Source organism: Zalophus californianus, chromosome X, assembly GCF_009762305.2.
Source record: "Zalophus californianus isolate mZalCal1 chromosome X, mZalCal1.pri.v2, whole genome shotgun sequence".
Taxonomy (NCBI): domain Eukaryota; kingdom Metazoa; phylum Chordata; class Mammalia; order Carnivora; family Otariidae; genus Zalophus; species Zalophus californianus.
The window spans coordinates 113,093,366-113,105,430 of NC_045612.1; the positions used below are offsets into that span (position 1 = coordinate 113,093,366).

At 36.4% G+C, this 12,065-nt stretch overlaps 1 protein-coding gene across 6 annotated transcripts in view; it reads left to right on the plus strand.

Annotated features, from left to right (window-relative positions):
* Positions 1–12,065, plus strand: part of RPS6KA3 (ribosomal protein S6 kinase A3) — a 115,217-nt gene that overhangs the window by 27,252 nt on the left and 75,900 nt on the right. For 5 of the 6 annotated variants that reach the window (XM_027607862.2, XM_027607856.2, XM_027607855.2 and 2 more), the window contains one exon: positions 2,442–2,498. In XM_027607862.2, coding sequence (XP_027463663.1) covers positions 2,457–2,498 — 42 coding nt within the window. In that variant the 5' untranslated portion in view covers positions 2,442–2,456. Of the gene's footprint in view, positions 1–1,465; positions 1,489–2,441; positions 2,499–12,065 lie in introns of those variants that run through there. The other variant, XM_027607858.2, reaches the window with a different exon arrangement.

Below are 12,065 nucleotides of genomic sequence, written 5' to 3' on the forward strand. Positions count from 1 at the left end.
AGCTCAGTTAGATGAAGGGTTCTAAAAGTCAAATAACTGGGAGCCATTCAGATTTGTATTATAGAAGGAGAACTCTGCCTACCAATTAATGAGAAAATCTAGTTTGTACTACTAGATGAATGATGGTACCATTCACAAAGATAGCAAATATAGGAGAAGTAGCAGATTGGTGAGCCATAAAAGGGGTGACTGAATTTTGGATATAATTAAAATGGCTACCATTGATTGTTTACTAAGTGTCAGGCACTGTGCTTGGGGTTTTATATCACTTATCTCACTTAGTCTTTACCACAACTCTCTGAAGATGAGACTTTTAAGTCTCTACTTCTCATACGAAGAAACTACAGCTTAGTTTCAATAACTTGTCCAAGGCTTCATACTTAGCTAAAGAGCAGAAATTTGAGTCCAGTTGTCTGACTCTAAAACTAGTGTTCTTAAGAGCTAGTTTAAGGTTCGTCTGTGATGTTTGGATAAAAATGATCAGTATTCAGTTGAATAAATGGTTGTGGCTTTTGGGAGAAAGATGTCTCCTGGAGTTATTTGAGTCCTTGCCATAGAAGTGGGCAATACTATAGTCTCTGAAGGTGGCCTAGGATAATAAAGATTTTATAACTGCCTCCCCTTTTCTGCATTTTAGCACCATTTCTGTGCTTTGTAATATTGTATAGGCATTCCCTAACCTAGGAACATACTCTGTGAGTGTTTGAAAATGAAAGGTACTCTTTTTACAAGTCAGTAGACCTGTGAGATCCTCTAGGTTGGGGGCCATGTTTTATTAACCTTTCATCTATGGCTTGGTGCCTAGAACATAGCATGAATGAAATGAAATGGGTGGATGAATGGATGGATAAATAGGGATTTGGAGAGTAGAGAGAGTTCAAATTCAGAGCATCTGCCTCATGTGGGATGTAGGGTAATGGGTGGGCTGCCTTTTATTTTTCAGTTGGTAATGCTCCAAAGATGGTTAGCTTAGATCCTTCTACATTTGTTGAATAGACAAGTGGTCAAGGACATTTACTCCTTTTTCCATTGAAGTAACTAGAGAAGACCCTGTGTTCTTGACTTCTGGTTTGGTTTTGTTTTGTTATTAATTACACAAATAATACATATTCATTGTAGACACATTAGAAAATTCAGATATGCAAAAACAAACATATTTTACATTGTCTAAAATTCTACCATCCAGAAATAGCCACTGTTAACATTTTGGTGTATATCCTTACAGAGTTTTTCCCATACAAATATATACATTGAAATATGTATATATTTATTTAAAATGGGATCATTACAATCCATATTTTTTTGTAAACTGCTTTTTCACTTATTACATGTGACTGTCTTTCCATGTCAATAAATTTACATCTTTATTATCATTTTTAATGACTGTATAGTATTCCATTATATGAATGTACCATCATATATTTAACTAGTTCTCTATTGTTAAGAATTTAGGTTTCCAATTTGGAGTTCTTTTTGGAAAAAGTTATGGTGAGCATTCTTGTATGTACATCTTTGCACACTTGTTTTAATACAGACTTAGACTACCTTCCTAAAAGGTTGTGCTGATTTATACTTTCTCCAGCAGTATATCCTGAGTGCTCTTTTCCCTATACTCATATTAGTGCTGGGTGTTATTTTTTCTGTTAATCATTACCAGTTTGAAAGGCAAAGGTATCTTTCGGTTAAATGCATTTATTTGATTAGTACTAAGGCTGAACTCTTTTTTCCCTTATTGCTCATTTCTGTTGAGGTTCATCATTTTTTCTTACAGGTTTGTAAAACAAAGTTCTTTATGTATTGAGGATACCAACCCTTTGTCATATGTTGCTTTTTTTGTAATAAATTTGTCTTTTATCTTTTTTGTGTCTGATAGATGACATTTTAAACTTTTATCGATTCAAATGTTATTTTTTTCCTTTATGATTTCCACCCTCCTTACCCCATAAATATTATTTACCTATATTTTCTTCTAATACTTCTATAATTTGATTTTTGACATTTAAATGTTTTATGCACCTGGAATTGATTTTGATATGGAGATCTAGTTTATTTTCCCCCAAAATAATCAGTTCCCCTGATTAATCAGTGGAGTTGGAATTTAGAGTGTGTTTTGCCAAAGAAAGTATTGTAAATGATGTTCAGTGAGGTTTAAATAACACCATTTGTAATGCATTTAACTATTAAAATAACCTCAAGGGCTCACCTGGAAAGGTAATCATCATTTATTATATCATTTCCATGGAAAATGTTTTTATAGTTAACTTTTAAAGCACAACCTGTTGCATATTGGCAACTACATACTTATATGGTGGTTTGGTATTTCATTAGAACCCTGTAGGGGTGAAAATATTCCTATGTGATTTTGTTTTGTCTGCCTTCATTTAACTTTAACGGATGTGAAATCTGTGTTGGTAACTTTCTACTTGCTGTGCTTTTCACAGAATGGACAGCAAATTATGGATGAACCTATGGGAGAGGAGGAGATTAATCCACAAACTGTAAGTAAAATACTGTATCATAAGGGTTGTAGATAAATCAGATACCATAGAATTTAAGGATTCTTATTTTTAAACTGAGCACAGTAATGATCTTATGGTATTAGAAACTTGTTGATGCTTTCACATTAACTTTACCAAAATATAGTCTTGAATATGCTGTGCCATTTTTAAAAACTGTTTAATAAGACTGATTTTAAGAGAATGACAAGACAAATTGCTTTATATTGTTGAAAGTTTTTCATTAGTACATTAAAGCTTATTTTTAAAGATTTTATTGATTTATTTGAGAGAGAGCACGAGCAGGGGTTGGGGAGGGAGAGGGACAAGTAGACTCCCCACTGAGCAGGGAGCCCCATGAGGAGCTCCATCCCAGGACTCTGGGATCATGACCTGAGCCAAAGACAGATGCTTAACGAACTGAGCCACCTAGGTACCCCCTTAAAGGTTATTTTTTTAAAAAATCAAACTAAACAAAGATTTATTAGAGACAAAAATATAAAGGTGATACTTTATAGAAGTATTAACATAGAAGATGAATGTTCACCATTTCCTCATCTTGTTTTATTCACTTCTAAGTCCCCAGCACCTAGACCAGTGACTGGCACATAATAGACACTCATTAAATATTACATAAATGAATTAATAAATTTTCCTACCTTTAAGATATCCATTGTTAGCACAGTTAGTATCTTCATTTTATTCTGTACGTAAGATAGTTATTACTGGTATTTACAAAATATGTATATTCTCCAACTTGCTCTTTTCACTTAAAGTCTAGAACATCTTTTTATGACAGTACATGTAGATCTTCTTTTGAAATTGTTGCATGATATTCCTATTTTTTTAGATTTTATTTGTTTATTTGAGAGAGAGAGAGCAGGGGAAGGCAGTGGGGAAGAGCAGAGGGAGAGGGACAGGCAGACTCCGTGCTGAGCACAGAGCCCCACATGGGGCTCCATCTCAGGACCTTGAGGTCATGAGCTGAGCGGAAACCAAGAGTCGGACACTTAACCGACTGAGCCATCCAGGCACCCCTGTTGCATGATACTCTATTTTATGCATGTCCTACACTTAATGGAATTTCCCTCTATTTATTTTTGTGAACTTGTGTTTCAGTAGGATATAGTTTTAGAGAAGAATGTGCTATAACAAAGGGTATGAACATTAAATCTCAATAGACATAGGAGCACCTGGTTGGCTCAGTCAGAAGAGCATGCAACTCTTAATCTCAGGATCGTGAGTTCGAGCCTCACATTGGGTATAGAGATTACTTAAATAAATTTTTTTTAAATTAATTTCAGTAGACATTGCCAGATTGCTGTCCAAACCAAAAAGCTTGTAAAAATGTTACCGTATGAAAGTACCTGTTCAACCATACCCTATTCAACACTGGATATTATTAGAAACTATTTTTCATTTGAGCCACTCTAAATAAATAATACTTTCTCATTTCAGTTTCATCTCATTTGATTATTAATGAAGTTGAGTATCCATGTATTACTGGCCTTTGTGTTGTTGGTTGCTTATCTCCTTGGGGTCTGTGTGTTCATATGTTTTCTGGATATTAACTCCATGTCTTTAATGTATCTTGCAAATATTTTCTCCCTATTTTGTAACATTGATTATGTGGTCTTTCATTGTTTGTATACAGAAGTTTTCATTTTTAAATGGTCAGATCTGGCTTCTGGGCTTTGTGTTTTGGGTTAGAAGATCCTTTCCTGCACCAAGGTTATAAAAATAAACCTCTTAAATTTTCATCTACCACCTCTATAGTTTTGTGTTTTACATTTAGATCTGTGGTCTACTTGGAATTGTAGTATCCATTATGACATAGAAATCTAACTTTTTCCAAATTGCTTGTTGTCCTAATCTCTACTTACTGAACAAATAAAACCTATTCAACTTATTTGAGATTTCTCTTTTATCATATATAAATTTGCCGTATTCTCCTGGTGTTAGTTTCCTAGGGCTGCCCTAACAAAATACTATGAACTGGGTGGCTTAAAATAACAGAAATTTATTATCTCACAGTCAGGAGGACACCAAAATCTGTGTCCACAGAGCCATGCTCTTTGAAGGCCCTGGGAGGGGATCTTTCCTTGCTTTTTCCAGCTTCTGGTAGCTGCCAGCAGTCCTTGGCATTCCTTGGCCACATCACTCCATTCTTTACCTCTGTTGTCACATGGCATTTTCCTTATGTGTCTCCATGTCCAAATTTCCTTCTTCACATAAGGATACCAGTTACTGGATTATGGCCCACCTTACTCCTGTATGACCTCATTTTAGTATTACTGAATCTACAAAGACCGTGTGTTCAAAAAAGATCACACTCCCAGGTACTGGGATTACAAATTGAACGTACCTTTTTGGAAGACACAGTTTCAACCCATAGCATCCCTGAATGTCTTGACTTCACATATATTTTCAATTACTGTGCTTTTATTATATGTTTTTTATATGTAGCAAGGCAAGCCCTCCCACCTTTTTTTTTTTCAAAATTGTGGTCTTCACATCTTCCAGATAAACTTTACAATCAATTTATCAAGTACTTCTGAAAAAGTTATTGGGATTTTATAAAAATTCCGTTAAATTTGCTAATTAACATGAAGAAAATTATTTTAATAATGTTGAGTCTTCACATTCCCAAAACATTTATTGACATTCTTTTATATCCTTTATCAAAATTTTATGGTTTCTTACATATAGCTTCGTACATTAATTTATTAAGATAATTCATGGTGGGGGCACCTGGGTGGCTCAGTTGGTTAAGTGACTGCCTTTGGCTCAGGTCATGATCCCGGAGTCCCCGGATCGAGTCCCGCATTGGGCTCCCTGCTAAGCAGGGAGTCTGCTTCTCCTTCTGACCCTACCCCCTCTTGTGCTCTCTCTCTCACTCTCAGATAAATAAAATAAAATCTTTAAAAAGAAAAAAAGATAAATTCATGGGTATTTTATAGTTTTTGTTATAATGCAATGGGATTTCTTTTCTGCTGTCTTCTATCTGATTATTGCTAATACATAAAAATGTTAAATGTTGGGGCGCCTGGGTGGCTCACTCAGTTAAGCATCTGCCTTTGGCTCAGGTCATAATCCCAGGGTCCTGGGATTAAGACCCATATCGGTCTCCCTGCTCAGCGGGGAGTCTGCTTCTCCTTCTCCCTCTCCTTCTGCCCCTCCCCCTGCTCGTGTGAGCACTCTCTCTCTCTCTCTCAAATAAATAAAGATCAAATAAGTAATCTTTAAAAAATGTTAAATGTTTCTATATGCTTTTTAACATATTTGGAAAGTTTTCAGAAATCAATTTGTCATGAACATTTTGTCAGTTATGGAAGAGTGAGATCATTATAATCTTCTTCAAATCCTTCAGTAGTTTTGTGCTTCCTTTAAATGAAGCCCAAACACTGCAGTGTGACCTATCAGGCCCTTTATAATAAGGTCTTTGTGTACTTCTCTGTATCCTTCCCAGCTGTACTCCTCTGCCCCCTCCTGAGAGTGTGGTCACTCCAATGCATCAGATTTTCTTTTGTTCCTAGGTCTTCATAGGTAATACTCCCTCTCTCAGAATTCTTTTCCCCTAGTACCCCTTCCAGTTAACTCCCAATCATCATTCAGATCCAAGTTTGATATCACTTCAACTGAGATATCTTCCTGGCACAACTATGAGTTCCATTTCGGCTTTGAGTTAAGCGTTTTTCCTTTGTGCTGCCATAGCAGCTTATGAGAACCCTAAATGGGAATACCACATTAGATTCCATTACTTATTTACTTATTCCCTACTAAACTGTGAGCTTGACCATGTCTGACTTATTCCTTGTTTTATATCTAGTATCCGGTAGGTATTCAATAAGTGCTTGTTAATTAAATGAATGCGTAATGGGGCCCAAGCATGGGACCTGTGCCTGAGGTTACCTTCACATTTAGTCTAGATTTCTGTACGTCCCAGGCCATTTGAGGCATTCTGTTTCATTCATCTGGAGTATATATTTATTAGCATTTAAGCAAACAGTAAGCATTAATACTGAGTTTTTCTGCCACCAGTTACCTGTTTTTCTTAGGTAACAATTTCTTTGGAAGGAAAACCTTCAAATTTTTTATTCTCTCTGTATCCTAGAAACATTTTCCATTGTGATATTATATGGCTCATACTTTCCCTCAGAGTACTCATGGCATCAGTAACATTACATCTGGAAGAAAATTGCATTTTATAACCAGGTTGAAAAGGTGCAGGACAGGGTTGTGATATCGAGCCCTATATCGAGCTCCACACTGGGAGCTGACCCCTTCCTCTCCCCTCCCTCCCCCCACCCACACTCACTCATTAGCTCACGCTCTCTCCAAAAAAAAAAAAGAAAAGAAAAGAAAAGCAAAAAAAAAGGTACAGGACTACGGTATTACTAGCAATATGGGTGAAGTTGTTGAGCAGATCATTCCAGATTATAGGAATTAGGATTGAGTATAAAAAGCCTAATATTTACTATTTCATTGATGGTATTAAATCCAAAAGATTGTCAAAATATCTATTAGCCTTATACTTTTAAATTGTACTTGCCTTTAATGTACAACTAAAAGTTTTCATTTTGTCAATTACTGATAATTTAAATAACAAAAGTTGAGATGTTGCATTAGTTATCTATTTGATGCATATCAAATTACCTCAGACTTAGTAGCTTAAAACAACATACATTTCTTTTTTATTGTTACGTTAATCACCATACATTACATCATTAGTTTTTGATGTAGTGTTCCATGATTCATTGTTTGTTCATAACACCCAGTGCTCCATTCAATACGTGCCCTCTTTAATACCCATTACCAGGCTAACCCATCCCCCCCCCCCCCTCCCCTCTAGAACCCTCAGTTGTTTTTTCAGAGTCCATCGTCTCTCATGGTTCGTCTACAACATACATTTCTTATCTCACAGTTTCTGTGGGTCATTAATCTGGGCACAGCTTAATGGGATCCTTTGATTCAGGGTCTCTCACTGCAGTGAAGGAGTTGGCTAGGGCTAGGTTCTCATCCGAACCTTGATGGAAAAAGGTTCTTCTTCCAAGCTCACACGTTTATTAGCCCAGACTCTTGGCCCATAGAAACTGTGAGATGATAGTTGTATGTATGGAGCTTGTCAACTAGTAGGCTTTCTTGTAGGTTGATTGGCCCCTTTTTAATGGGCTAGAACACAGGGTATGCTGAATAGCCAGTTTTGACCACAACAAGACTGTAGGATGGATGGAGAGTAACAGGAGAGAAGACGCCTGGGTCCTTTATTGACCTAATGATCGTGTGCTACCTCTTCACCCTGATTTACCCTCTTACCTATGGACTGCTCCGTGAGAAAAAAAAAAGGCACTTATCTTGTTTGAGCCATTACATTTTGGGGTCTTTTTGTTTCAGCAGCTTAGTCTGAACTCTGACTACAGCTAATCATTCATTAACCAGGCACTTAATGAATTTCTATTAGGTGCCAAGAACTCTGCTAGGTTGTTGGAGATACAAAAGCATATGAGGGAAACTTGCAGTCTTTAAATGACAAAATAAAGTTGTTTTTGTCTTCTTCTCTTCTGGTAAATAATCACCCAAAACATCAAGGAGAATAAGAAACAGAAACGTGATCTTTAAATTAGAATTCTGACTTGTGTAATTTGAACCACAACATAGAAATGTGAAAAGTAGATAAAAGAGTCATAACAGGAGGAAGTTAAAGGACCTAAGTGCTTTTAGAGGGGTATAGCAGCAGGAAGCATGCCTTATTTATTGCCCTCACAGCTCCGGAAGAGCTCAAGAATGAGGTCACCAGGTACCGTGGAAAGTGGAGGAATGGCATGGGGCTGAAAACAGAGAGTGGTTGAATGTCAGTATAAACAGCCTCCACTCTCTCCTCTCTCCTACCCCTGGAAGAGACAGGGGGTATTTTTTAGAGAAAAATGAATCAGAATAGCTCCAGACTTGGGGAACCCCAGATATAGTAGGAAGTGGTGTGAGGCACTGGGCTAGAAACAAGGAGATCAAGTGAAAGCCCATTACAACAACCAGGACCATATCTTCCCGGCAGGAAAGTAAACCCTTCTTTCATGAAGAAATTGAATGATCCCTGATAAAAGACCTTTAGAAACAGACATTTAGGAGATCTTCAGTGTAAAGGCTATTTGGCCGATTAACCTACCAAAAAGCCTAACAGTTGACAAGCTCCAGAACATGTGGTCTACTTCTTAGTGTCTCACTCTTAAGTATGACTGAAAAGCCAAATATCACTGGACATTTGAGAAAGGCTTCCAAACGAAAGAATAAGCTCTTGAAGGAACAGACAATGCAGTAAAAAGGAAAAAGAAAAGTTAAATTATTACCTTCTGAGTGTTAAAAGACAAAATTGATATGCTAAAATAAGAGTAGGATGCTATGTTTTTAATCAGAAAATTAAAAATGAGATAGGAATGTTTTACATTTTAGTAGAATATTTAAAAGCTAATGTTAAGGAAATCTCAAAAAAAAACAGAGTAAGAGAAAGAGATGGAAAATAGGAGAGAAAAAGAAAGAAGCAATCTAACATCTACTTAATAGAAATTCCAGAGACAACAGGGAAATGGAAAGGAAGAAACTAGGAAAGAAATACCACATTTGTTTTTTCCCACATCTTAATATTTCTGAAATCGAAATGTTTGTTAAAGCCAATGATGTGACACATTTTAATTGGCTGCATTTTCTACTATAATGGTACAGTGATAATCATGCTCTTAGATTAGATGGAGTACTAAAATACCAAAAAAAAATTTTCCCTAATATGACTGTGAGTTGCTAGATTAAAATGGCCTACTGAAAGCCTGCTAATGAAAACAAACAAACAAAACACCTACTCTCAAGAAGAATCATTATTGTGAATTATCAAACACCAGTGATACAAAACCCTAGAAGTTTTATTGGACTGAATGTGTCTCCCCGCAAAATTTATACGTTGGAGCCTAATCCCTGATGTAATGGTGTTTGGAGGTAGGGCCTTTGGGAGGTAGTTAGGTCATGAGGGCAGATGCCTCATAAATAGGATTAGTGCCCTTATAAAAGAGACCCAAGAGAGCTTCCTTGCCCCTTCTGCCATGTGAAGACACAGCTAGAAGATAGCTGTCTATGAACCAGGAAACAGATTCTCACCAGACACCAAATCTGCTGGTGATTTGGATTTGGACTTCCTAGCCTCCAGAACTCTGACAAATAAATTTCTACTGTTTATCATAAATGACTTAGTGTATGGTATTCTGTTATAGCAGCCCAAGTGGGCTGAGATAAGCTTTTAAGAGATTTTTAAAATATATAAAGGACGGGGTGTAAAAATAATATCAAACATTTCAACATTGGAAGTTAGAAGACAAGGAACAATGCCTTTGAAGTGCTTAGTGAAAATGATTTTCAACCAAGATATTTTCAGACATATACCTATTTTTAGGAAGTTGCTGGAAAGTGGGCTCTGCCAACATGAGATGGTTGTTAACAAGAAAAAGACATGAGATTCAGGCAACAAAGGATCCAACATTTATAAGCACAATGAAGAAAGTTCCTTCACATTGTGATGAATAAAGGGTGCTTCAGAAGACTAGTTCATTCAGTAGGCTTAGAGAGTACTCAGTCCAGATTGAAGCAGACAGATGATTCCAGGAAAGCTGTCTCCAAGGGAAAAAAATAGAAGTGATGAATTATCCAATAGGTTGGAGTACTGAAAATTCACTTAAGAGGCAGAGTGAGAAGAATTTGTAGGCAAAAAGAAAGCAAATTTTAAAACCAACTGCAAACTTAAGAAGAAAACAGAAGTTGTACACAAGAAATGTAACGAGTATATTCCTTACCTTGGCAGTGAACAGTGTTTGCATAATAATATATAAAAACTAAATACTAATTTAACCAAAATTTGTGATATGAGTTTTAAGTCATCTCTAATAGGATGTCTAAAGATAATATCTGAAATTGATGAGTCAAGAGGAAGTAGTATAAGGTTATTCTTTTTCCTTTTTTAAGTTTTTATTTAAATTCCAGTTAACATACAGTGTAATATTAGTTTCAGGTATACTGTAGTGATTCAGCACGTCAGTACATCAACGTGGTACTCATCAGGACAGGTGCGCTCCTTAATCCCCACCACCTGTTTAACCCATTCCCCCCCCACCTCCCCTCTTGTAACTATTCGTTTGTTCCCTATAATTAAGAACAATGGTGGGCCCCTCTCTTTTTTTCTCCTTTGCTCGTTTGTTTTGTTCCTTAAATTCCACATATGAGTGAAATCATATGGTTTTCATCTTTCTCTAATGGACTTATTTCACTTAGCATAATTACTCTCTAGCTCCATCCATGTCGTTGCAAATGGCAAGATTCCATTCTTTTTGATGGCTCAGTAATATTCCATGGTATATATGTACCACTTCTTTATCCGTTTGTCAGTTGACAGACACTTGGTCTGTTTCCATAATTTGGCTGTTGTAGATAATGCTGCTGTAAACATCGGGGTGTGTGAATCCCTTTGAATTGAATTTTTTTATTCTTTGGATAAATACCTAGTATTGCGATTGCTGGACCATAGGATAGTTCTATTTTTAACTTTTTGAGGAACCTCCATACTGTTCTCCAGAGTGACTGAACCAGTTTGCATTCCCACCAGCAGCACATGAAGGTTCCCCTTTCGCCACATCCTCGCCAACACCTGTTGTTTCTTGTGTTGATTAGAGATAAATACCAGAGGGAGCAATGAAAAGAGCTGAAAGGGTACCAGGAGCACTAGGTACTGCTGCTTTTTGGTCATATAAGCCTTACAGCAATATCTGACCATCTAACCATTGATAAAAATTTAAGTTAACTAGAATTTAAAGTAAAACTAGTTATAACTGGTATAATCAAGTAAAAATTCACAGAAGACATAAAATTTTGGTATAGGTTTTTAGAAGTAAATGTCAATATTTGGGTGAAGGTATTCTCATGGGACAGTGGTGTAAACAAAAGCCAAAGGGGGAAAAATGTGAGAGGTAGCTAAATCAGTTTGACTAAAATGATAATCATAAAGGAAAGGCAAATTTCTCCTAAACATAAAATACTTTCACTCAGATCTTCTTGACATACGGAGCTGCCTCTGTGTTGTATCTTGAACATGTCCCCTGGTTTCTGTTTGTAGCAGAGTCATTTCATTCTGGCTGGATTGTTTCCTCCTTCACACCTCATCTCTTCTCGCTTCCCTTTGTTCTTTGACCTGCAATCTGCCTTCTTCCCAGATCCTAGATCCACTTCTCTTCCATCTCCTGAAATTTTAATACTCTTTTCCTTTATTCTGGATTTTTAAAAGTTCAATTCTTTCTTGTCTTTACTCACCTGAAGTAAAAATTTTTATATTCTCCATGTATCTCATAAAATATAAGAACTTTATCCAATTAAATTGATTCATACCAGAATATAACAAGTAGTCATCACTTTCCTTTATCTCCCTCCCCCAGGGATGTTTGCATATATTAATCCATATTTTATGTATAATTCATTGAATTTTTCACCAGTTAACTTGTTCTAGCTGGTGTTGTTTGTTCTCCCTCCCCTGCTGGAGAGACT